Source organism: Lissotriton vulgaris, unplaced genomic scaffold, assembly GCF_964263255.1.
Source record: "Lissotriton vulgaris unplaced genomic scaffold, aLisVul1.2 SCAFFOLD_6978, whole genome shotgun sequence".
NCBI lineage: Eukaryota > Metazoa > Chordata > Amphibia > Caudata > Salamandridae > Lissotriton > Lissotriton vulgaris.
The window spans coordinates 47,353-70,471 of record NW_028255505.1 but is presented as its reverse complement, the minus strand read 5'-3'; the positions used below and the strand labels follow the sequence as shown (position 1 = coordinate 70,471).

The 23,119-nt window shown below is 46.1% G+C and overlaps 1 protein-coding gene across 1 annotated transcript in view; it reads left to right on the top strand.

The window, feature by feature from the left end:
• Positions 1-803: 803 nt before the first annotated feature.
• LOC147659108 (cell adhesion molecule CEACAM3-like) overlaps positions 804-23,119 on the top strand; it is a gene marked incomplete at both ends in the record, with an annotated part of 64,790 nt that continues 42,474 nt past the window's right edge. The window contains 3 exons of the mRNA XM_086951970.1: positions 804-1,190; positions 8,634-9,014; positions 15,109-15,495. Of these exons, the coding sequence (XP_086808096.1) occupies positions 804-1,190; positions 8,634-9,014; positions 15,109-15,495 (1,155 nt within the window). The remainder of the gene's footprint in view (positions 1,191-8,633; positions 9,015-15,108; positions 15,496-23,119) is intronic.

The following is a 23,119-nucleotide window of genomic DNA, read 5'->3' as shown; positions in this document are numbered from 1 at the left end:
CCACCAGAAAGAGTGATATTGAAAGTAGGTAACATGTTTCTCTGGCACCTTCAGTCACTGAGGACCCGTGGTCTCCAGCCAATAACTTAGGGGCATATTAGCAAGGCGGGCGATATGAAATTATCGATGCTTTTACGGCCGTTTTCGGCCGCAAAGCGGCGATAATTTCATCGCCCTATTAGCAAGCTGTCGCTAACATCAGTTAGCGACAGCTTTGAGGCAATAGCGAGCGGTTTGGGGCCCGCTTTGCATGTCAGCGATATTTATTGCTAATGACATGCAAAGTGGGTGTACCCAACCTGTTAGCGACTGAAAGCAGTCACTAAAATATCTATCGCCTATTATCAACGCAGACGTAGCGATAAAAAAAATTGCGCTAAGCGCGAATATCGCAGAAGACCAACCTGCTCAGACCAGTTCTTAACCTGTATATCCAATGGGAGTTGGATATTCAGGTTAAGATCCTATTGGCGTTAATGCCTGAATATCGCTGGATTTCCAGTGATATTCATGCATTAAGCCGCTATCGCCGGAAATTTTATCGCATTTAAGATAAATGTTGCTAATAGCACGTTATCTCTGCGATAAAATCGGGCGATGCACGGCGATAGAAAAAATGTCGCTAAGCTTATTTAGCGATAAATATGGCTAGTTGTTGATAATATGCCCTTTAGTTCTGCACAGAGTACTGTGTTATTCTGAATGATCCCAGTATACATGCGTTGTGCTTAACAAGATCTCAACTCATATTTATCAAGAATCCAACCCCCAATATTGTACCCTCTCTCATATCTTATCTGCAGGTGCCTCCTCTAACCTCTCCATCATCGTCCACCAGAACCCAGTGTTTGCCACAATCAACCAGTCTGTTCTTCTTCCTGTCTCGTACCTCTTCAGTCAGCCGCAGGAACGGGTTGAAATCAGATGGTCGGTGTTGAGGAACAATCGCCATATTGTGACAACCAGGAATAGCAAGTGCTCCTGGGAGGGAGAGGCCAGAGAACCTGAGTGTGGTGGCCAGGAGGAATACAAGGCCCCTGAATACAGCCATCGGGTGGTGCTCTATGGTAACGCCTCCCTGCTGATCCAAGATGTAGGGCTGGAAGATGCTGGGAGTTATGTGGTATCAATACAGGACTCATATGTGTTGAACACGAAGGTGATCAACGTCTCAGTGACACAAGGCACAGGTAGGATGACAAGAATTTATTGAAATATTCTTTGCTGCTTTTTGTATCTCACTCTTTCTACTAAAATGTAGTTGATTTTTGGTGGACCCTGGCCCTCTCTGAAGGGTCATTCCAAATATTTCCTTCCACTTCCTCTTTTTCTGGTCTCTTTTTGTTGGCCTTCGGATGCGGGCACTTTACCACTGCTGAGTAGTGCTAAAGTGTATGTGATTTGTGCTTTACCCTAAACATGATGGCGTTGGTGTACATCCAATTGATATATTTAGTTTACTTGTAAGCCCCATGTAAAGTGGCATACCATATACCCAGGGCCTGTAACCTAAACACTACTAGTGGGCCTGCAGCACTGATTATGCCACCCACACAAGTAGGCTTTCAAATCTGTCTCAGGCATGTGTGTGAAGTTTACTGCCAATTCAAATTGGCATTTAAAACCACTCGCCAAGCCTTAAACTCCAATTTAATTACAAATAAGCCACCCCTAAGGTAGCCCCTACATAGCCTTAAGGGTGCTCTATAAGTAAAAATCAGGACATGTACTTTTAAGTTTCACATTTTCTGGTAGTGACAAACATCCAAATTTGTTTTTCACTACTGTGTGTCCTACCACTCTCATAGGCTAGCATTGGGAATTACTTAATGCATATTTAAGCTGTAATTCCTGATTAGAAAGGAGTAGCTGCATCATGCTTCAGATCTATGAAATGGTCATGATAAATCCCCTTACTGATAAAGATGGATTTAACATTACTGTTTTAGAAATACCACTTTTAGAAAGTGCAAAAAGAACAGTTCATGGACAGACTGCAAAACAATGTCGTACATTCACCCCAGTACAGAGATCTGGGCCTAAATCCATCGTTTTTTTGCTCACCATGCCATTCCAGTTTGGACCCAGCCATATGCAAATCAGTCTTGACCCTGCGCCCAATGGGAACAGTCCAGCCCGAACTTCCAGGCCAGGTCCTCCCAGGACTGGAAACAAGCATCCTAGGATTGGTTTCGGGCTTTCAGCCCTCATCAGCCAGGTTAGCTTGACTCCAGTGGCATGGAGATCACGGGACTCACGTCTGAGCATATCCATCCCACTCGGGGTGACAAATGCAAAAAGAACAGTTGATGGACAGAATGCAGAACAATGTCATACATTAGCCAGAAACTGGTCCCAGTATGCTTGTTTCTGGTCCCGGGAAGACATGGCTTGGCAGTTCGGGCTGGACTGTTCCCATGAGGCACGTTTGCATATGGCCATGTCTGAACTGGGGTGGTGGAGTGAACTAAAGAATGATGATGGCTTAAACCCAGATCAGTTGACTGGGGGCGAGTGTTTGATTTGCTCCAACGTTCCGTCCATCATCCCCTTTGGTATTGCTTTGTTTACCTTAAGTTGCCAGGATATGCCCAGACTTGGATCCCTTGCTCACTTTGCCACTAGATTCAAGCTAGCCTGGCTGATGACAGCTAATTAGCCAGAAACCGGTCCCAGGATGCTTGTTTCCGGTCCGGGGAAGACATGGCTTGACAGTCCGGACTGGACGGTTCCCATGTGGCACAGGGTCAGACTGATTTGCATATGGCCATGTCTGAACTGGGGTGGTGGAGTGAGCTAAAGAATGATGATGGATTAAACCCATATCAGTTGACTGGGGGTGAGTGTTTGATTTGCTCCAACGCTCCGTCCATCATCCCCTTTGGTATCACTTTTAGAAAGTGGACAGTTTTCATTGTATTACAGCTCTGTGTATCTTGCAGCATGTCTCCAGCACACGTCTGGGATGGGTGACAGCTACACTTTGTGCATTCCCTCCACACAGCCACAAACACAGGAAGGGTGGGTGTGACAGAGAACTGCATTCTGATAGCATTTCCTGGGCAGGAAGAGAGACGGCGGAGCTGACACATCTGAATAGGCAGGTTTCTGTTTCCCACACAACTGGTTGATTACCCCCTACTGATAGTCTGGAGCCAGGGCTGGGAAGAAAGGGGGAGCTGTGCACTTCAAGGGCCTGCTTTGAAGTCACGCCCACTTCAAAGGCACTACTGGGTACAAGAAATGGGTCTCTGATCCTACCACGACAGTACACTACTGGACCTGTGAAAACTCTACCAGGAGTATAGACTGCAATACTGTAAGGAATGCCATTCTGCTTGCCCTATGCTCTGGAAGATCTGCTTTTGTGCTTTGCTTTGCTGCCTACTGATCTCTGCCCTGCTGAGGACAAGGACTGGACCCATTTCACTTGATTTGAACCCAGAGTGATTCCAAGGGCTTGCTGGATTGCACCCTGTTCTGAAGTCTCAGGGCCCAAAAAGACTTCCTTCAGCCCTGCAGCAGCACCTGGGTTCTGCCATCTGTGGGTCATGCCCTGCCAAGTGGTGTTAATCCAGTCCTGGGCCCTCAAAAGATGACTTCTGCTGTGAAGAATCATCAAAATCGATGCAGAAAGGACTTTGTACCGATCGGAACGGATGCATTGCCCTTTGACGCTGGCGCAAGACCTGATCAACGACACCGCTTTGATGGAATGCGCGGCTCCACAATGACAGACAGTGCTGCTTGATGACGTCGTAAAAGGGTTTGTCGACAAAGCCTTTGTTTCGCGCACCTCGGAACCGATGCATGAGGCTTCGACTTCGATGCTTCCTCCTTCAAAGGTACTTTTTTTCTTTTTTTCAGTGCCACCTGCATGAGTGAGCACCTTATTTTTTTATTACACATGGGTCACACCTAGGGTAGGCCATGGACAGCCCAGTGTACTTAAAAGGTAGGACATATTCTTTTAAGCTTTACAGGTCCTCACAGTGAAACACTTTTACATTTGTATTTCATTACAGCAAGGCCTATCTCTCCCATAGTCTAACATTGGAGCTGCCTTGTTACATTTTATAAGTGTAGCTTCCAATTGGTAAAAGGTAAGAAAACAACATTTGGTATCTCTGTGTGTGTTAGCTTGCCTCCTGCTTCTGAAGTCTCAGGGATATTGAGGACTTCCTCTGCAACTTGCAGCAAACAAATGGACTCTGTCTGATGTGAGTGTTGCTCTACCAAGTGGTGCCAATCCAGTCCTGGGTCCTTGGAAGTGAGTATTTGTGCTGCAACTGAAGAAACCAATGCATCAACAACGCAGAACGCTGCGCTAGGTGCAAGTGGCGCATTCTCCTTCGACACCGACGCATAGCCGCTGCTCCTTGAGCCACGTACAGCGCTTCACAGACTGCGTGACGTCTCACTCCCGAACTGCGACGTGTCTTCTACTTTTTCAACGTAGTGCTGTCACAGTGCCTCATGCTGCATGCATCTCCTATAGCCCAGTGGTTCGATTATGACGCATCGCCACAATGGACAACAATTCTTGATCTTCGACTCATCCTTGACTCTGCGCAGCTCAAAACCAGCACATCGGCTACATCTCCACCATTGACAGCGACACATCTCTTCCTTTGCTCCATGCATCATCCTCGGCGTTGACACGACCAAGGTACTTTGGAGCAGGTCTGTGTGACTCTTGTATCCAGCCCGCGCTCTATCGAAGTCATACTGAACTTTTGAATCTGCCCCAGTAAAGCTTGACCAGATATCCCCGGTTGGTGCCATTTGCATCTAAGCTCTACAGAATTGTTTATTCTTTTGAAATTCCAAACATGACTTGTGATTGTTGTATGTTTATCATTCTATTCTTGTTTTGCTCAGTTAAACATTGGCTTTATTCCTAAACTGGTGTGGAGTCCTTTTTTAATTTAATTTAATTTAATAACGATTTCTAAAGCGCCTGGTGACCCAAGGGCATCCCCGCGCTATAAAATTTGTCATCCTGTTAGGGGGGTGGGGGGGAGGAAAGAGACTTATAGGGGGACTCTATTTAGGGAATAGGTGTGTCTTTAATTTCTTGCGAAATGCCAGGTAGTTTGGTTCAAGTCTGAGGGAACGTGGAAGGGCGTTCCATCCGGCAGCCGCTTGAACGGAGAATTGTCGTCCTCCTGTGCGAGTCCTTTTAAATCTAGGTATGCTGGCCAGGTTCTCATTCTGGGATCGTAGGGATCTGGTTGCTGTATAGGGGGTGATCATTTTGCTGAGGATCGCTGGGCCAGGACCATTGATCAGCTTATGTGTTGTGCACATCGCTTTGAATTGCACCCTTTGGCGCACAGGGAGCCAGTGCAGAGCCTTGAGGGCCGGCTTGGCGGACACTCTGGAGGGGAGGTTGGTGAGAAGGCGTGCCGCCGCGTTCTGTGTCCGCTGGAGTTTTGTCAAGGTGGCCTCAGGGGCTCCTAGGTAGACCAGATTACTGTAGTCCAGGCGAGACAGTACTAGTCCCTGGATGAGTAGTTTCCTAGAAGTAGGTGGCAGTAAGGGGAGAATCTTGCGGGTTGTGCGTAGGAGCCCGAAGCAGGTGCCCGAAGTTTTTGCTGCTTGTGTCTTCATAGACAGCTCTGGCTCGAGCCACACACCGAGTGTCTTAATTTCACGCTTTGGGGGAGGGATTTCCCCGAAAACGTCGGGACAGATTGCTGGAGGGATGGTCGTCCATTGCTTCCCTAGGAGCATCACCTCCGTCTTTGACCCATTAAGTTTTAATGATGAATTATTCATCCAGTTGTGAATTCCTATAAGACAATTGGTCAGGTTTTCTGGGTGGTCGATCAGTTGGGACAGGGAGACGACCAGCTGAGTGTCGTCAGCATAACTTACCATTTTTATATTAAATGGTGTCACCACGTCCTCAAGGGGGGCCATGTAAGCGTTGAAAAGCGTCGGACTCAGGGAGGAGCCCTGAGGGACACCGCTTGTGAGTGGAAGGATGGATGAGTGGTGATTGTTGTCCCATACTTGGAACGTGCACCCTGTAAGAAAGGATTCAATCCAACTGAGTGCCGTCCCGGTAAGTCCTGCATCCGCCAGTCTATGCAGGAGGACACGATGATTGACTGTGTCGAAGGCTGCGCTTAGATCCAGGAGGATCACTGCCACTGATCCTCCTGAATCTAGTATGCGCCTTGCTTCTTCAATGACGGCAAGGAGTGCGGTGTCTGTACCATGGCCCGGGCGAAATCCAGTTTGGGATTGCCTGAGTATTTTGTTGGTCTCAAAGAACTGAGATAATTGGACGTTTACCAATTTCTCTGCTACTTTGCTGATACCCGGGAGGAGTGATATTGGTCGGTAATTAGATAAGTATGCTGGGTCTAGCTGGGTTTTTTTTAGAAGTGCTTTTACCACAGCACTCTTCCAGCTATCAGGGACGGATCCGTGGGCGAGCGAACTGTTGATAAGTTCCGTAACGGTGGGCACGATGACTGAGGCTACGGTTTTGAGGAACCTGATCGGTGCTGGGTCCCGAGGTGATCCGCTTTTCATTTTCGTCAAGGTTCTTTCGACCTCTAGGCAAGTTACTGGCCGAAATGTCGGCAGTGTGGGGCGCAGATTGCTTTTGGCCTGGTCGGGGGATAAACGGCTTTCCATATGACTAGGGGGGCCGGGGGGTGGGAGGGAAGCCAGGATGCGTATGATTTTGTCGTTAAAGTAATTAGCTAGTTCATTACTTCCATCAACTTTAGGGGTGGTGGAGATGGTGGAATTGGGGACTTTGAGCAGTTCCTTTACAATTAAGAAGGATTCCCTGGCTGAGTTGGATGATTCTTGTATCCTTGTGTCATAGTGTGAGGCTTTGGCTTGTCTAATGGCCTCTTTTTGTGGTGTTTTCACTGTGTAACTGTGTGTGTGTGTTCAAATACTTTACACAATGCATCTTTACTTTAACCTGACTGCTCTGTGGCGAGTTACCAGAGGGTAGCACAGGTAAACGTTTAGCGTGTACTTCACTTACCCTGACCAGTGTAGAACATAGAAACCTTCTTAGGGGTCCCACTGATACTTAGTCCTTTTAAACCAACAAAGAAGAAATTGGCACAGAAGCTGAAATATGAAAGTACATCTTTATTAACCTCAAATGAGGGAAATGATGTCACACAGAGACCTTAGCAACTGAATGAGGCAGTCTAAGGAGTACAGAAAACTGGGGCCTTATATATGCTTAGGGTTACATAGTCATCATAAGACCAAGGGGCAGTCCTGGCATACAAAATGACTAATATGGACACACAAGATCTGCTTGCTCAACAAAGTGAGAGGAGCTAACAGTGGCTGTTGTTGGCAAACACATCCTGACATTTACAGACTAGGAACAGTTGCAAGGACAGCTGCAAGCTCAACTGAGCATGTGCAAAGGTGGAAGATGCTAAATATAGTTTGTTTCTAGGCAGATTACAAGAGCAGTCAACACCGAGGGAGGACAGAGCACATGGCGAGCACATGGCAAACAAAATGGCTGCCAGAAATACAAAATGGCTTTCACAAATGGATAAGATAACTTCTAAATACAGGATGGCTTCTGCTAATGCTAACCCATTGCTGTCAATTTACAACACTAGGATTATGGTTCCTGCTTGGACAGCATGCATTCTTCTGCCAACTAGAAAACCAATTTCTAATAGAGGTCATCAACTTTATGTCTCACCACTCACAACCCTGAGTTCGGAACAGTTTGAGTGTACGAATGGACTGACCTCATATCCCCCTCATTCAAACCCCAACGGGGTAATAGAGATTTTATACTTGGCCATGTGAGAACTTTCTGGGACATGGTAATGCAAAGCATTGAGGCGGTCAAAAGATCCTATTACCCAGAATGCCTGGATGTTATGATCATAGGTAGCCCATCAGAGGGAATATCCCCCCTGTATCTTACAAGAGGGAGACTTATGTCACACAAGCTGTTCACTGTAAAACTAACTGTATTTTCACTTTGGAGTTCAGCCACAATTCAAACTCAGAAGATGTGGTTGGTAATACATTGGCTGTCTTTGAAGACTGCAAATGCAGAAAATGTCTAAACCTGCCTGCAGCAATGAAATGGACTTCATGAAACAATGAGGGTTCTTCATAGACTACTTTGGGAAAGACTTTAAGGGCTATCAGCGTCCTAGAAGACACTAAACTAGACCATTACTATCACACATCTGGAATAGACGCCTAACAGGACAAGTACCTCAAGGAGAAAAGTAGACAAAGGGATGTTGTGGTGGGCAGGGGCGGGGTAGGGCACGTTGGAGTTGTCACTTGTAATTCTCCAGAGCCAGTCGAGCACCTTAGGACAGTCTTAAGTTGAGGAATCTGCAATTAGAGTTATCCACCAGAAAGAGTGATATTGAATGTAGGTAACGTGTTTCTCCGGCACCTTCAATCACTGAGGACATGTGGTCTCCAGCCAATGAAATACTTTGTTCTGCAGAGAGTACTGCGTTATTGTGAATGATCGCAGTGTACATGCTTTGTGTTTGACATCAATCTCTTCTGCATTCTGCTGTTGTATACAAATATCTCAACTCATATTTATCAAGAATCCAACCACCAATATTGTACCCTCTCTCATATCTTATCTGCAGGTGCCTCCTCTAACCTCTCCATCATCGTCCATCAGAACCCAGTGTTTGCCACAGTCAACCAGTCTATTCTTCTGCCTGTCTCGTACCACTTCAGTCTGCCACAGGAACAGGTTGAAATCAGATGGTCGGTGTTGAGCAACAATCGCCATATTGTGACAACCAACAATAGCAAGTGCTCCTGGGAGGGAGAGACCAGAGAACCTGTGTGTGGTGGCCAGATGGAAAACAAGGCGCCTGAATACCGCCATCGGGTGATGCTCTATGGTAACGCCTCCCTGCTGATCCAAGATGTAATGCTGGAAGATGCCGGGAGTTATGTGGTATCAATACAGGACTCATATGTGTTGGACACAAAGGTGATCAACGTCTCAGTGACACAAGGCACAGGTAGGATGACAGAAATTCATTCAAATATTCTCTATTTCTCTGTGTAACTCCCTTTTTCTAATAAAATGTAGTTGAATTTTGTTGGAAACTGACCCACTCTGAAGGGTAACCCCAAACACTGTGCCTCCTGATAGCATTTCCTGGGCACGAAGATATACAGCAGAGCTGACACATCTGAATAGGCAGTATCCTGTTTCCCACACATTGGCCTGATTATCTCCTACTGATAGTCCGCAGCCAGGGCTGGGAAGAAAGGGGGAGCTGTGCAGTTCAAGGGCCTGCTTTGAAGTCACCCCCACTTCAAAGGCACAACTAGGTACAAGTAATGGGTCTCTGATCCTACCAAGACAGTACACTACTGGACCTGTAAAAAACTCTGCCAGGAGTATAGACTGCAATACTACAGGGAATGGAATCCTGCTTGCCAGCTGCTCTAGAAGAACTGCTTTTGTGCTTTGCTTTGCTGCCCTGCTGCCTACTTATCTCTGCCCTGCTAAGGAAAAGGACTGGACCCATTTTACTTGAGTTGAACCCAGAGTGATTCCAAGGACTTGCTGGATTGCACCGTGTTCTGAAGTCTCAGGGCCATAAAAGACTTTCTTCAGCCCTACAGCAGCACTTGAACTGCCAAGTGGTGTCAAGTCAGTCCTGGGCCTTGAAAGGTGACTTCTGATGTACAGAACCATCAAAATTGACACAGTAACGACTTTGTGCCGATCGGAACTGATGCATTGCCCTTTGACGCTGGCGCGTGAGCTGATCAAGGACACCACTTTGACAGACTGTGTGGCTTGACAATCACAGACAGTTCTGCTTGATGACGACGCATCACCTTCATTGTAAAAGGGTTAAATGATTGAGCCTTAGTGGCCCACGCGTCCCGGAACCGATGCATTCAGGCTACAAAGTCGATGCTTCCTCCATCCAAGGTACTTTTTTCAGTGCCACCTAAGTGAGCGAGAGCCTTCCTTTTTATTACACATAGGTCACACCTAGAGTAGGCCCTGGACAGCCCACAAGCTTGGGGCAGTTTACCTAATAGGTAGGACATGCTCTTTTAAGTTTTACAGGTCCTGGCAATGAAGCACTTTAAAATTTGTGTTTTGGTACACCAAGGCCTATCCCTCCTATAGTATAACATTGGAGCTACTTTGTTACATTTTATAAGTGTAGCTTCTAATTAGGAAAAGATAGGAAAAAGAAATTGGTGTTTTCTGGGCTTGTTGGCTTGCCTCCTGTTTCTGAAGTCTCAGGGATATCAAAGACTTCCTCTTGCAGCCAGCGACTGTCTGATCTGAGTGTTGCTCTGCCAAGGGGTGCCAATCCAGTCCAGGGCCCTTGGAAGTGAGTATCTGTGTTGCAACTGAATAAATCAATGCATCAAAGACGCTAAGCGGATTCTAAGTGGCACATTCTTCTCCGACACTGACGCATCACCGCTGCTACTTGAGTCGCGGACATCGCTTCACAGACTGCGAGACGCAACGCTCCCAAACTGTGACGTATCTCCTACTTTGTCAATGTAACGCAGTCGCATTGCCTCATGCTCCACTCATCTCCTATAGCCCAGTGGTTCGATTATGATGCATCGCCTCAATGGCAAAATTCTTGATCTTTGACGCATCCTTGACTCTGCGCAGCTCAAAACCAGCACATCGGCTAGATCTCCACCATCGACAACGACACATCTCTTCCTTTGCTCCATGCATCATTCTCAGCGCTGACACGACCAAGGTACTTTGGAGCAGGTCTGTGTGACTCTTGTATCCAGCCCGCGCTCTATCGCAGTCATACTGAACTTTTGGATTTGTCCCGTCAAGCTTGACCAGATATCCCCGGTTGGTGCCATTTGCTTCTAAGCGCTACAGAATTAATTGTTTATTACAAGACCAGACAGGGAGGCCGTGCCCTATCTATCATGGGTCCTCGTCTATGGAACAGTCTCCCCCTCTCCCTCAGAGAATGCCAGAGCCACACAGCCTTCAGGAAACAACTAAAAACTGTACTATTCTAGGAGGAGCTCTTCGATCTGTTCACCTCACAGCACCGCGCGGAGATACACCTTCGGGTGTGATGCCGGCGCGTAACAAGCCCATAAATAAATAAATAAATAAATAAATTCTTCTAAAATTCCAAACATGACTTGTGATTGTTGTATGTTTATCATTCTGGTCTTGTTTTACTCTGCTAAATATTGTCTATGTTCCTAAACTGGTGTGGAGTCCTTTTTATGGTGTTTTCACTGTGTAACTGTGTGTGTGTGTGTGTGTTCAAATACTTTACACATTGCCTCTTTACTTTAACCAGACTGCTCTTTGGCGAGTTACCAGAGGGTAGCACAGGTAAACTTTAAGTGTGTACGTCACTTACCCTGACTAGGATTATGGTTCCTGCTTGGAAGCATGCATGCCTCTGCCAACTAGAAAACCAATTTCTAATAGAGGCCATCAACTTTATGTCTCTCCACTCACAACCCTGAGAGTTCGGAACAGTTTGAGTGTACGAATGGACTGATCTCATATCCCCCTCATTCAAACCCCAACGGAGTAATAGAGATTTTATACTTGGCCATGTGAGAACTTTCTGGGACACAGTAATGCAAAGCATTGAGACGGTCAAAGGATCCTTTTACCCAGAATGCCTGGATGTTATGATCCTAGGTAGCCCATCAGAGGGAATATACCCCTTGTATCATAGGAGAGGCAGACTTATGTCATACATGCAGTTCCCGGTAAAACTAACTATATTATCACTCTGGGGTTCAGCCACAATTCAGACTCCAAAGATGTGTTTGGTAATACATTGGCTGCCTTTGAAGATTGCAAATGCAGAACATTTCTAAACTAGGAACCTGCCCACAACACTGAAATGGTCTTCATGAAACAATGGGGGTTCTACTTAGACTACTTTGGAAAGACTTTAAGGACTATCAGCGTCCTAGAAGACTGCGTGGGCCGTGTATGTTGAATGACACCAACCTAGACCATTACTATCACACTCCGCTCACCTTAACTGAGTCATGCAAGAACTGAATTTACACAATAGCGAAGGTGCCCAGAGGGCACTAACTGGAATAGATGCCTACCAGGACAATTACCTCAAGGAGAAAAGTGGACAAAGGGAGGTTGTGGCAGGCAGGGGAGGGGTAGGACACGTTGGGGTTGTCACTTGTAATTCTCCAGAGCCAGTCAAGCACCTTGGGACAGTCTTAAGGTGACAAATCTGCAAATGAATGAAAATGGATTTATAAAGCGCATGGCTGCCCGAGAGCGTCCCAGCGCTGTAGAAACAAGGATACTGAGGGGGGGGGGGGGGCAAAATTCAAGGGTCCCGGGGAAACAGAAAAGTTTTAAGGAGTTTACGGAACCTAGTGTAATTCGGTTCAGTGCGAATCCCAACAGGGAGGGTAGCCACTTTACAGAGAAGCGGCGTCCCCCTGCACGGGCCCTCTTGACTCTCTGGACGATAGCCAAGTTGCCATGATCAGAGCGCAGCGACCTGGAGGCTTTGTAGGAGCGGACAAGGTTCCCTAAAATAGGGGGTCTTTCCCCTGTAGGGACTTATGGGCAATACAGTAAGCAACCCCACAGCCGAATTTTGGACTCGTTGAAGAGTATTGATAGTACTTTCAGGTGCGGCCAAATATAAGGCATTACTATAATCCAGCCTTGATAGAATTAGGCCCTGGATAAGTAATTTTCTCGATTGCTCTGTTAGCAAAGGTAACATTTTGCGGGCAGAGCGAAGTAGCCCTATGCATATGCCCGCTGTTTTTTTGGCTTGGATCTTGAAGGACAGGTCCTGCTCAAACCAAAACCCCAGACTTTTTAGCTCCTTTTTAGGAGTAGGCGCGGTCCCCAGGGATGCAGGCCAGATGGAATTAGGTAATGATGTGATGTGGTGGCCTAGCAGCATGAGCTCTGTTTTGGTTCCGTTCAATTTGAGTCAGAACCTATTCATCCAAGAGTAGATTTCCGATAGGCATGAATGAAAATTTTCCACACAATGATTTTCTTGGGAAATCGAGACGACTAGTTGGGTGTCGTCAGCGTAGGTGACTACTTTGATCCCAAAGGGATTCACTACCTCCTCTAAAGGGGCCATATAAACATTAAATAAGGTAGGGCTCAGCGATGAGCCATGTGGAACCCCACACTGAAGAGGGGTCAGTATGGAGCGAGCCTCACCTTCCCAAACCTGAAAGGTTCGGTTCTCCAAAAAGGAAGTAAGCCATTGCAGCACAGTACCTGTTACTCCCAGAGTACTGAGACGGTGGATTAAGATCTTATGATCCATCGTATCAAAAGCTGCACTTAGATCCAGGAGGATCACAGCCGTTGATCCTCCTGAATCCAAGATGCACCTGGCCACGTCCGCCACTGCTAACAGGGCAGACTCTGTACCCTGACCAGGGCGGAAGCCCATTTGAGAGTTAAAGAGCAGCCTATTACTCTCCCAAAAAGAGGAAAGCTTCTGATTGGCTATTTTTTCAGCCAACTTGCTGATACCAGGTAGCAGCGAGATTGGCCGGTAGTTTGCCAACTCAGAAGGATCGAGCTCAGATTTTTTTAGGAGTGCTTTGACCGTGGCCTGCTTCCAGCTAGGGGGAACAATTCCCTGTGTAAAGGAGACATCGAGAAGACCAGTAATTAATGGGGCAATGGTGGTTATTACCTGTTTCAAAATATTCATGGGGGCAGGATCACTAGGGGAACCACTCTTCATAGATGACAGAACTTTTTGGCATTCGTCCTTAGTAATTGGAACAAATGCCTCTAGTCGGGGGCCAACGGTGTGGACATTCGATTGGACCAAGTCTGGAACTAAATCATTATGGTCTAAGGTTTTTAGTATAGTTTGAATTTTACTTTCAAAAAATGCTGCAAATTGATTGCATCGGTTTTCCGACTCCTCCTAAATTATGGGCAGATTTGGTGCTTTGAGGAGATCTTTCACAATTTTGTATGTCCCTCTAGATGAATTAGTAGCAGTTCTAATTCTCTCCTCAAAGTACGCGGCTTGTGCTAATTTCCAAGATGATTTGTAGGTCTTCATAGCTGTTCTGTATTCGGCTTTATTAAGGGAGGCCCAGTCTTTCCTCCAAGTGCGTTCTTTTTTGCAATTTTTCCATTTGTTTTAGTAGTTCTAGCGTATGCCAAGGTGTTTTGAAAACTCTGCTCTTCTTTTCCATTAATTTCTTAGGAAGAACAGCGTCCAGGGAGCTATTAAGCCAGTTTGAAAAAATGTTATCCGCCTCAACAGGGTCAGGATCGGAAGATGGAGCTGTCTGTTCTAATTTGCGTGTCCAGCTCTCCAAAGGGAGTTTGGGCCAGACCCACTCTACAATACGTGGAGCTGGAACCTGCGGGCATTTAGTACTAATTTGCCACTCGAACTGGACTACAAAGTGGTCAGACCAAGGTATCGGTAGGGGGGGACTTGTTTCCAAGTCTGTAGTGTTTGTAAATATGGGATCCAGCAGATGCCCTTTTGTATGAGTGGCATCTTTATTTTTTAGGTCTAGCCCCAAGGATTTTAATTCGGGCTTAAGATCAGTTGCACCTTTATAACATGGATCGTTAAAGTGCAAATTTAAATCCCCTAATAGAATACAATTAGGAGCGGCCGAGGCTAAAGCAATAGTAGCTTCCAGGAGGGATCCTGCAAATTGACCTGAGTTGCCCGGGGGTCGATATATCAAGAAGCCGGAAAGTGACTTATTTGGGGTAATTTGCAGGCTAAAATAAATATTCTCACAATCCCTGATACCACCCTCTGATATTCTACAGAGAAACTTGTCTCTATGTACTATGGCTAATCCACCACCAAATAGAGTATCCACCAGAAATAGTGATACTGAAGGTAGGTAACATGTTTCTCTGGCACCTTCAGTCACTGCGGACCCGCGGTCTCCAGCCAATGGAATGACTTCGTTCCATACTGTGTTATTCTGAAGGATCGTAGTGTACATGCTTTGTGTTTAACATCGATCTCTTCTGCATTCTGCTGTTGTATATAAAGATCTCAACTCATATTTGTCAAGAATCCAACCACCAATATTGTACCCTCTCTCATATCTTATCGGCAGGTGCCTCCTCTAACCTCTCCATCATTATCCACCGGAACCCAGTGTTTGCTACAGTCAACCAGTCTGTCCTTCTGCCTGTCTCGTACCACTTCAGTCAGCCGCAGGAACGGGTTGAAATCAGATGGTCTGTGTTGAGGAACAACCGCCATATCGTGACAACCAGGAATAGCAAGTGCTCCTGGGAGGGAGAGGCCAGAGAACCTGTGTGTGGTGGCCAGGTGGAAAGCAAGGCCCCTGAATACAGCCATCGGGTGGTGCTCTATGGTAACGCCTCCCTGCTGATCCAAGATGTAGGGCTGGAAGATGCCGGGAGTTATGTGGTATCAATACAGGACTCATATGTGTTGGACACAAAGGTGGTCAACGTCTCAGTGACACAAGGCACAGGTAGGATGACAAGAATTCATTCAAATATTCTGTTCTGCGTATCTCACTCTTTCTACTAAATGTAGTTGATTTTTGTTGCAACTGTTCCTCTCTGAAGGGTCTCCCCAAACTTTTTGCCTTCCTCCTCCCATTTTTCTGACTTCTTTTTGTTCCCCTTAGGACTCGGCACATTACCACTGCTGAGTAGTGCTAAAGTGCATGTGATTTATGCTTCTCCCCTAAACATGATGCATTGGTGTACATCCAATTGATATATTTAGTTTAGTCACTTGCAAAGTGGCATACCATATACCTAGAGCCTGTAACCTAAATACTACTAGTTTGCCCGCAGCACTGATTTTGCCACCCACACAAGAAGCCTTTCGAATCTGTCTCAGGCCTGCTATTGCAAGGCCTGTGTGTACAGTTTGCTGCCACCTCAACTTGGCATTTAAAACCACTTGACAAACCTTAAACTCCAATTCAATTACAAATAAGACAATCCTAAGGTAGCCGCTAGATAGCCTTAAGGGCAGGGTGCTCTTTAAATAAAAATCAGGACATGTACTTTTAAGTTTCACATTTCCTAGTAGTGACAAACATCCAAGTTAGTTTTTCACTACTGTGTTTCCTACTACACTCAGAGGCTAGAATTGGGAATTCCTTAATCCATATTTAAGCTGTAATTCCTGATTAGAAAGGAGTAGCTGCATCATGCTTCATATCTTTGAAATGGTCATGATAAATCCTCTTTACCGGTAAAGTTGGATTTGTTTAACAATACTATTTGAGAAATGGCACTTTTAGAAAGTAGGTAGTTTTCGTGGTATTACTGCTCTGTGTGCCTTGTAGCCTGTCTCCAGCACACGTCTGGGGTGGGTGACCGCTACACTTTGTACATTCTCTCTCGACAGCCACAAACATAGGAAGTGTGGCTGTGACAGATAACTCATCTGCATTTTGATAGAAGTTCCTGGGCAGAAAGAGAGAGGGGAGCTGACACATCTGAATATGCAGGTTCATGTTTCCTACACAATAGGCTAATTACCCCCTACTGATAGTCTGGAGCCAGGGCTGGGAAGAAACGGGGAGCTGTGCACTTCATGGGCCTGCTTTGAAGTCAACCCACATTCAAAGGAACAACTGGGTACAATTAATGGGCCTCTGACCCAACTAAGACGGTACACTCCTGGACCTGTGAAAAACTCCGCCAGGACTATAGACTGCAATACTACAAGGAATGCCATTCTGCTTGCCTGCTGCTCTGGAATAACAGATTTTCTGTGCTGTCCTGCTGCCCTGCTGCTTACTGATCTCTGCCCTGCTGAGGGCAAGGACAGGAACCATTTTACTTGAGTTGAACCTAGAGTTATTCCAAGGGCTTGCTAGCTTGCCCCCTGTTCTGAAGTCTCAGGGCCATCAAAGACTTCCTTCAGACCTGGAGCAGCACCTGACCATCTGTGAGTCCTGCCCTGATAAGTGGTGCTAATCTTGTCCCGGGCCCTTGAAAGGTGACTTCTGCTGTATCATCAAAATCGACGCAGCAACAACTTTGTGCGAATCGGACTGACGCATTGCCCATTGACTCCGACGCAGGAGCTGATCGTTGATACCACTCTGATGGAATGCATGCTCGATGATGATAGACACCGCAGCTCGATGACGATGCATCACCTTCATCGTAAAAGAGTTTGTTGTCGAAGTCCTTGACTACCCGCTCACCTCGGAAGAGATGCATTGAGGCTTAGGCGTCGACGCTTCTTCCATCCAAGGTACTTTTTTCAGTGCCACCTGCATGAGCATGAACCTTCCTTTTATTACACATAAGTCACACCTAGAGTAGGCTCTGGACAGCACATGGGCAGGGTGCAGTGTTTTTCAAAGGCAGGTCATGTACTTTTAAGTATAACAGGTCCTGGCAGTGAAACACTTTTAAATGTGTGTTTCGGTACACCAAGGTCTATCACTCCCATAGTATAACATTGGACCTGCCTTGTTACATTTCATGAAAATAGCTTTCAATTTAGAAAAGATAGGAAAACAAAATTTGGTGTCTCTGGGCGTGTTGAGTTGCCTCCAGTTTCTGAAGTCTCAGGGATATCAAAGACTTAACCAAGCATCTTGTACTAGCACCTGGACTCGGTTTGCTGTATGTCCTTCTCTGCCAAGTGGTGCTAATCCAGTCCTGGGGCCTTTAAGAGAAGCCAGTCCTGGGCCCTTGGAAGCGAGTATGTTTGCTGCAACCAAACAAGCCAATGTATTGACAACGTTGCACCGATCAGAGCTGCTGCATTTTCCTTCTACACCAACACATCACGGGTAGAGCCACGGGCACTGCATAAATGAATGTGCAACGCATCGTTGCCGCATTTCAACGCATCACCAAATTTGCCGATGCACCCCCTCCAATTCGCCATGTTCCGCACACATCGCCTACAGCCCAGCTGCGATGACGCATTGCCTCGATGCACACCGCTTCTTGATCTTTGACGCATCCCCAGTTCTTTGCAGCTCGGTACCGATGCATGGCCTACATATCCTTGATCGACAGCAACGCTTCTCCTCCTTTGCCCACGCATCGTCCTCAACATCAACGCAACAAAGGTACTTTGCAGTGGGATATGTGACTCCTGTATCCAGCCCGTGCTTCATCGTGGATGGACTGAACCTTTGGTTTTGCCTTGGTCAAGCACGACCGGATAACCCCGGTTGGTGCTAATTGCTTCTAAGCACTACAGAATTGTTTCTTTTCTTTTAATTCATATTGACTTGGAATCATTTGATTTTTATCAGTTTGGTCTAGTTTTACTCAGATATATATCGGCTATGTTTCTAAAATGGTGTGGAGTACTTTTTGTGGTGTTTTCCCTTTGTTATTCTGTGTGTGTGTGGGTGCGTGTGCGTGGGTGTGTGTGTGTGTGTGTGTATGTGTGTGAGTGTGTGTGTGTGCGTGTGTGCATAAATACTTTACACATTGCCTCTTCAGTTTAGCCTGACTACTCTGTGCCAAGCTATCAGAGGGTGAGATTAGTTAAGCTTTTAGTGTGTACTTCACTTACCCTGACTAGGATTGTTGTTCCTACTTAGACAGGGTGCATACCTCGGGCAACCAAAAACCTAGGGTCGCTTCTACAAGAAAATGCTGCCTTGGCACCGCAAGGCATTTAGCTGCACTGTGCTGCGTCATTTTTAAATCACAGGAATGCATTGTATTCACCACAATATGACGCATCCCTGTTTTTTTCCTGGTGCTGTTCAACAATTGGCTGCTAGGCTCCAGCACAGACACCCTTGCGTCACTTTGCAAGGGTGCCTGTGCTGCTGGAATGATTGTTTTTGCACAGGAATGTACACCTTCCTGCACAAAAACAATCACTATTGGCATTCCCCTCCGTCTATGTTTGATGAAGAATGCAGCACACATAGAAAGAGATCAAACACGAGGAGAAATAAAAGTATTTCTCCATATTGCCCCATTCCTACGCCTCCCCGGGGGAGGGGGAGGAATCTTTGGCATTCCCAGTTCTACAAAATGTTGTGAGTCTCTGAATGTGTCGAGTTCCATGGAGGTTGTGTGTTAACGTCCACAACAACACCCATTGAATGTACCTATCATGCAGAGTAATGCGTGAAAGGGGGCCATATTTACAAGGGCATGAAAGACACGCAGGGTGACTTTGCGTGGCCTTGTAAATATGGGAAGCCCATTGCGCCGCTGGTGTGTCGCAAAAAGTAACTCACCGGCACTGTTACCCGCAAGGGTCTTGTCCGCGCTATATAAAACCTTCAGAATAAGATAAATAAAATGTACCAAGGGCAGGCATTGAAGGAGAGGAAAAAGTGAAAGTTGGGAACTCGTAGAACTGGAAGTACCACTTGGACCGCGTGTTGAAGGTCAGCGGTCTAGAGTTTAATGCGAGGGAGTGTTACAAACAAGGGCCGGCATGGCCACGCAGCGGACAAACTCTGCGGGTGCACAGCTGGTGCACCAAAGGCAAGCCTGTCTGCACCCGACCAGGTCCAGAGGCCAGAACCCTTGCCAGTTTTGATATAGAAAATAGGGTAAGATTTACGTGTTCACGGGAAGCAGTGTTAGAGATGGGAATTATCTGTACTAATAACCAGACCTCCCGTTTTAAGGGCTCACCGGGCAGGACTGAAGGACAATTCTTCTGTGTAAAATGTAAATGGGTAGGCTGGCCAGATAAGGAACTTCCCACCCTAAATTCTCAACACCCTTCATTGACTCTGCTGACGGGCTACAAGATCCTAACAGGACACCATAGGTTGCATGGGAGGTGGCATCGCTATTATCTTTAAAGAGGCCTACACATGCTCTACGGAACATGACTCTCCGTCAGCTGACTGTGAGATAATGGCATTTCAGGTTTCCATCAAAGAGTAGAACTTATTTGGGGGAGCGGTTATTCATAGACCACCAGGCTACAATCCCCAATTTAGTGCCAATCTGCTTGCACTGCTTTGTCCACTCTGTCTAAACAGACACAAGGCTCTCTCTGTAGACAATCAGATAATGATGGCACATTCTTCAACTTAAACAAGGGGCCACCGGACTCACCCATGTCGCTGGACACACATTGGACCTTCTTTTCTCAAACATAGAATCCACAAAAATATTATGAATCGCTCATTTAACTCGGGCTGACCATTCCTTGGCCTCTTTGTCTATTAAATTTCCTGGAGGGATAAAAGTGCATCAAACTTATGAAAATCCTAAAAAGACCATGGAGCCTAATACATCTAGATTCATTAATAAACCATTTCCCACCACCTACATACACTCTGGAGATGGTATTAGCTAACCAGGTGGAAAAATGTAATGTATAATTTATTAATTATAGCTATTATGAATTTCCTGGATATTTGCGCCCCTTAGGAAACTAATATTCTAACCAGAGGATGGGCTTTACCAGAGCTGAGAATAATTAAGAGAAAGTGTAAATCCCTTGAGCACAAGTGGAGATGATCCAAAAACACAATGGACAGAAAAACATATAAGAATGAATTAAACAAATATCACATAGCAACTCAAACAAGTGAAGAGAAAGTACTTTGTGAAAAGAATTGAGGACAATAGCAGTTCATCCAAGGACCTCTTTAGAATAGTGAAAGCGCGTCTTATCCAACACGTCTCTCTCAATCTCCCCTTTTGTAGCTCATTCTAAAGAGCTCAGTAACTTCTTCAACAACAAAATAGCAAAATATATTCCACATTTAAAACCCAACCTGCAATAGACGAGATTCACTGGAAACAACTAGGGCCCCCATCCCGATGCCACTACTCATCTGGAAACATTTAACATGATCTCAGAAGAGCAGGCAGAGAGATTGATGAGATAGGTAAAATCTCAGTCACCCTTGACCTGTGCCCGCATTTGATCTATTCTTGGGTAGCTTCCATATTGAATCCTTACATTGAGGAAATATAAATTTTATGGTCAAGATGTGTTCCCTAGCGCGTACCCCACCGTCTCCATGTACGAGTTAAAGTGCATGTAACTTCCCTCCTGTACCAGCTATGAAGACGCAAATACATTTGCGTCCAACGTTAACATGTCCTCTTTCAGACCCACCATGAATGGGTTGAATGGTCCGTTCCTAAGTATGCTATGCCAACGTCTTTTTGTAGTGTACTTCTACGTTATTTCAGCTCTGGCTGAGTAGGCCCTGAATCTCTGCCACCGAGCCTCTTTTCTGGCTTCTGACTGCGAGGGCCTCTGCCCAGGCTGCCTCTGTACCCGTGAACTCTGACTTACTTTCAGCGCGGCCTCTCGCGCTCAGCTCGGCCTGCTGCCTGCCAAGATCGACTATAACCTTCGAGTTATCTGTTTCCCTCCCCGAAAATACATTCCTGCCTGCTAGTTCCAGTAAACATCCTTCCTCAGCTGCAGGGCCAAAGTGCCGACCTGTCTCTATGCAACTAATTCAAGTAAATTCATAGCCTCTGTTGCCATGCTCCCATGGAAGGCCCATGCCCCCACGCTTCTCATACAGACACTCAGGCGCTTATACACGCACTCACAGCAAGTATAGAATAGCTTCTGCCCTAGAGACCTTTCCGCCCAGATAGCTTAGTTCCTAAACATCAGATACCAGATATGATAGAAGCACAAGTTGATCTGACATGCCAGACTTCTGTCTCTTTCCGTCAGTGTAAATGTCAAGTCCCCTGCACCCTCCAGCTTCACGTCAATCACACGTCATGCAGCTGCACGCGCCTCCAAACTTCCGATTTCTGCTGACATTGCAACATTTCTGTTAAGTGCCACCCCTTTGTGACACCTATCAGTGACGTTTCTAGCACACACCTCTAGTTCACGCCTCTTGATTACGCACTTGTACCACGTGTATACTGTTATCTTGTCTTCTCTCAGCTGTTACGCCTTCTATACTGTTTCCAATGGTGTAAATTAAGTATATAAGCTATGTACTGTTAATAAAATGTAGCGCTCTATCCCTTCTGACACCCCTGTGGTGGTCAGAACATGATATCCTGGCCATGACCATTCCTTTTTAAGGAATAAAACCCCTAAGAACTCTAACACCACGGACTCTGTCTCCTTCTTCTGATTTTGAGTTATTATTGATTAAGTACTTACCTGCATAGAAATTAAGAGAGTAAATTAATTATTTACGTCATTTGGCGCCCGAACAGGGACCCCTCCCCCACCTCACGCGCCGGTTGGCGCATTGCAAGCTCTGTCCCCTGCCATCAGTTAGATGGACCATACGCGTACCGGCAGGATTTCCTGCATCTCCCTCTGACCCACGGAGGTGACGAAGACTGCGATCAGTGCCCAGACGAGGCGGTGAGGAGTGCGGAGGATCCCGACCAGAGCCCAGCCGAAAGAAACAAGGTCCGAGGTGTCAAGAGGCCCACCAGGTTTCCGAAGTTTTCCGAAGTTTTCCGAAGTTTTCCGAAGTTTCGAGTCGAGTCCAGTCGAGTTTTCCGAGGCCTTCTGTTTCCGTGCTTCCCGGTGAGTACCATTGCTGGGACGTATCTAGACGGGTTTGGGTACACAAGTCCGGTCTGCACTGTTTTTAGGCAGTGTATCTGTACTGTTTAGCAGTATATCTAGTATTCCGAATTTCTGAATTTCTGCACTGTTACACCAGTGTATCTGTACTGTTTTAGCAGTACATCCGGTATAGGGGGTAGTCATCTATGTCTCAAATGTCTTTTCATGTAATTAATGTCGTGGTATGAATGTGACTGTTTTTATGTGCATTATTGTGTTTTTGTGTATAACTAGTTATCTTCAGAATTAAGTATCAAGGATCGCGCATTTCAGTATCAAGTAGGCACAATGCCGTTCTTCAACAAGTTAAAGCAGATAGGAACTAGGAAAGGGATGTTAGAGGAAGAAATTCCTATCCCCCCTAGGGACACTCCAGGTAACTTTATGTATAACAAGCATGGCATAGATGCCATATTGTACCTAGAATTATGGACCGATTATACAAAGCACCTAGACGAAAGACACAGATGGCCAGTTAATGGAACATGGGATGCCGAATGCATCATAAAGGTAGAAGAGGCATTACGGAAAAAGAAAGCCAGACAATCTCAGAAAGACGCCATAGAATTTTGGCGTAAGGAATCACATAAACGTGCTGAAAGAGC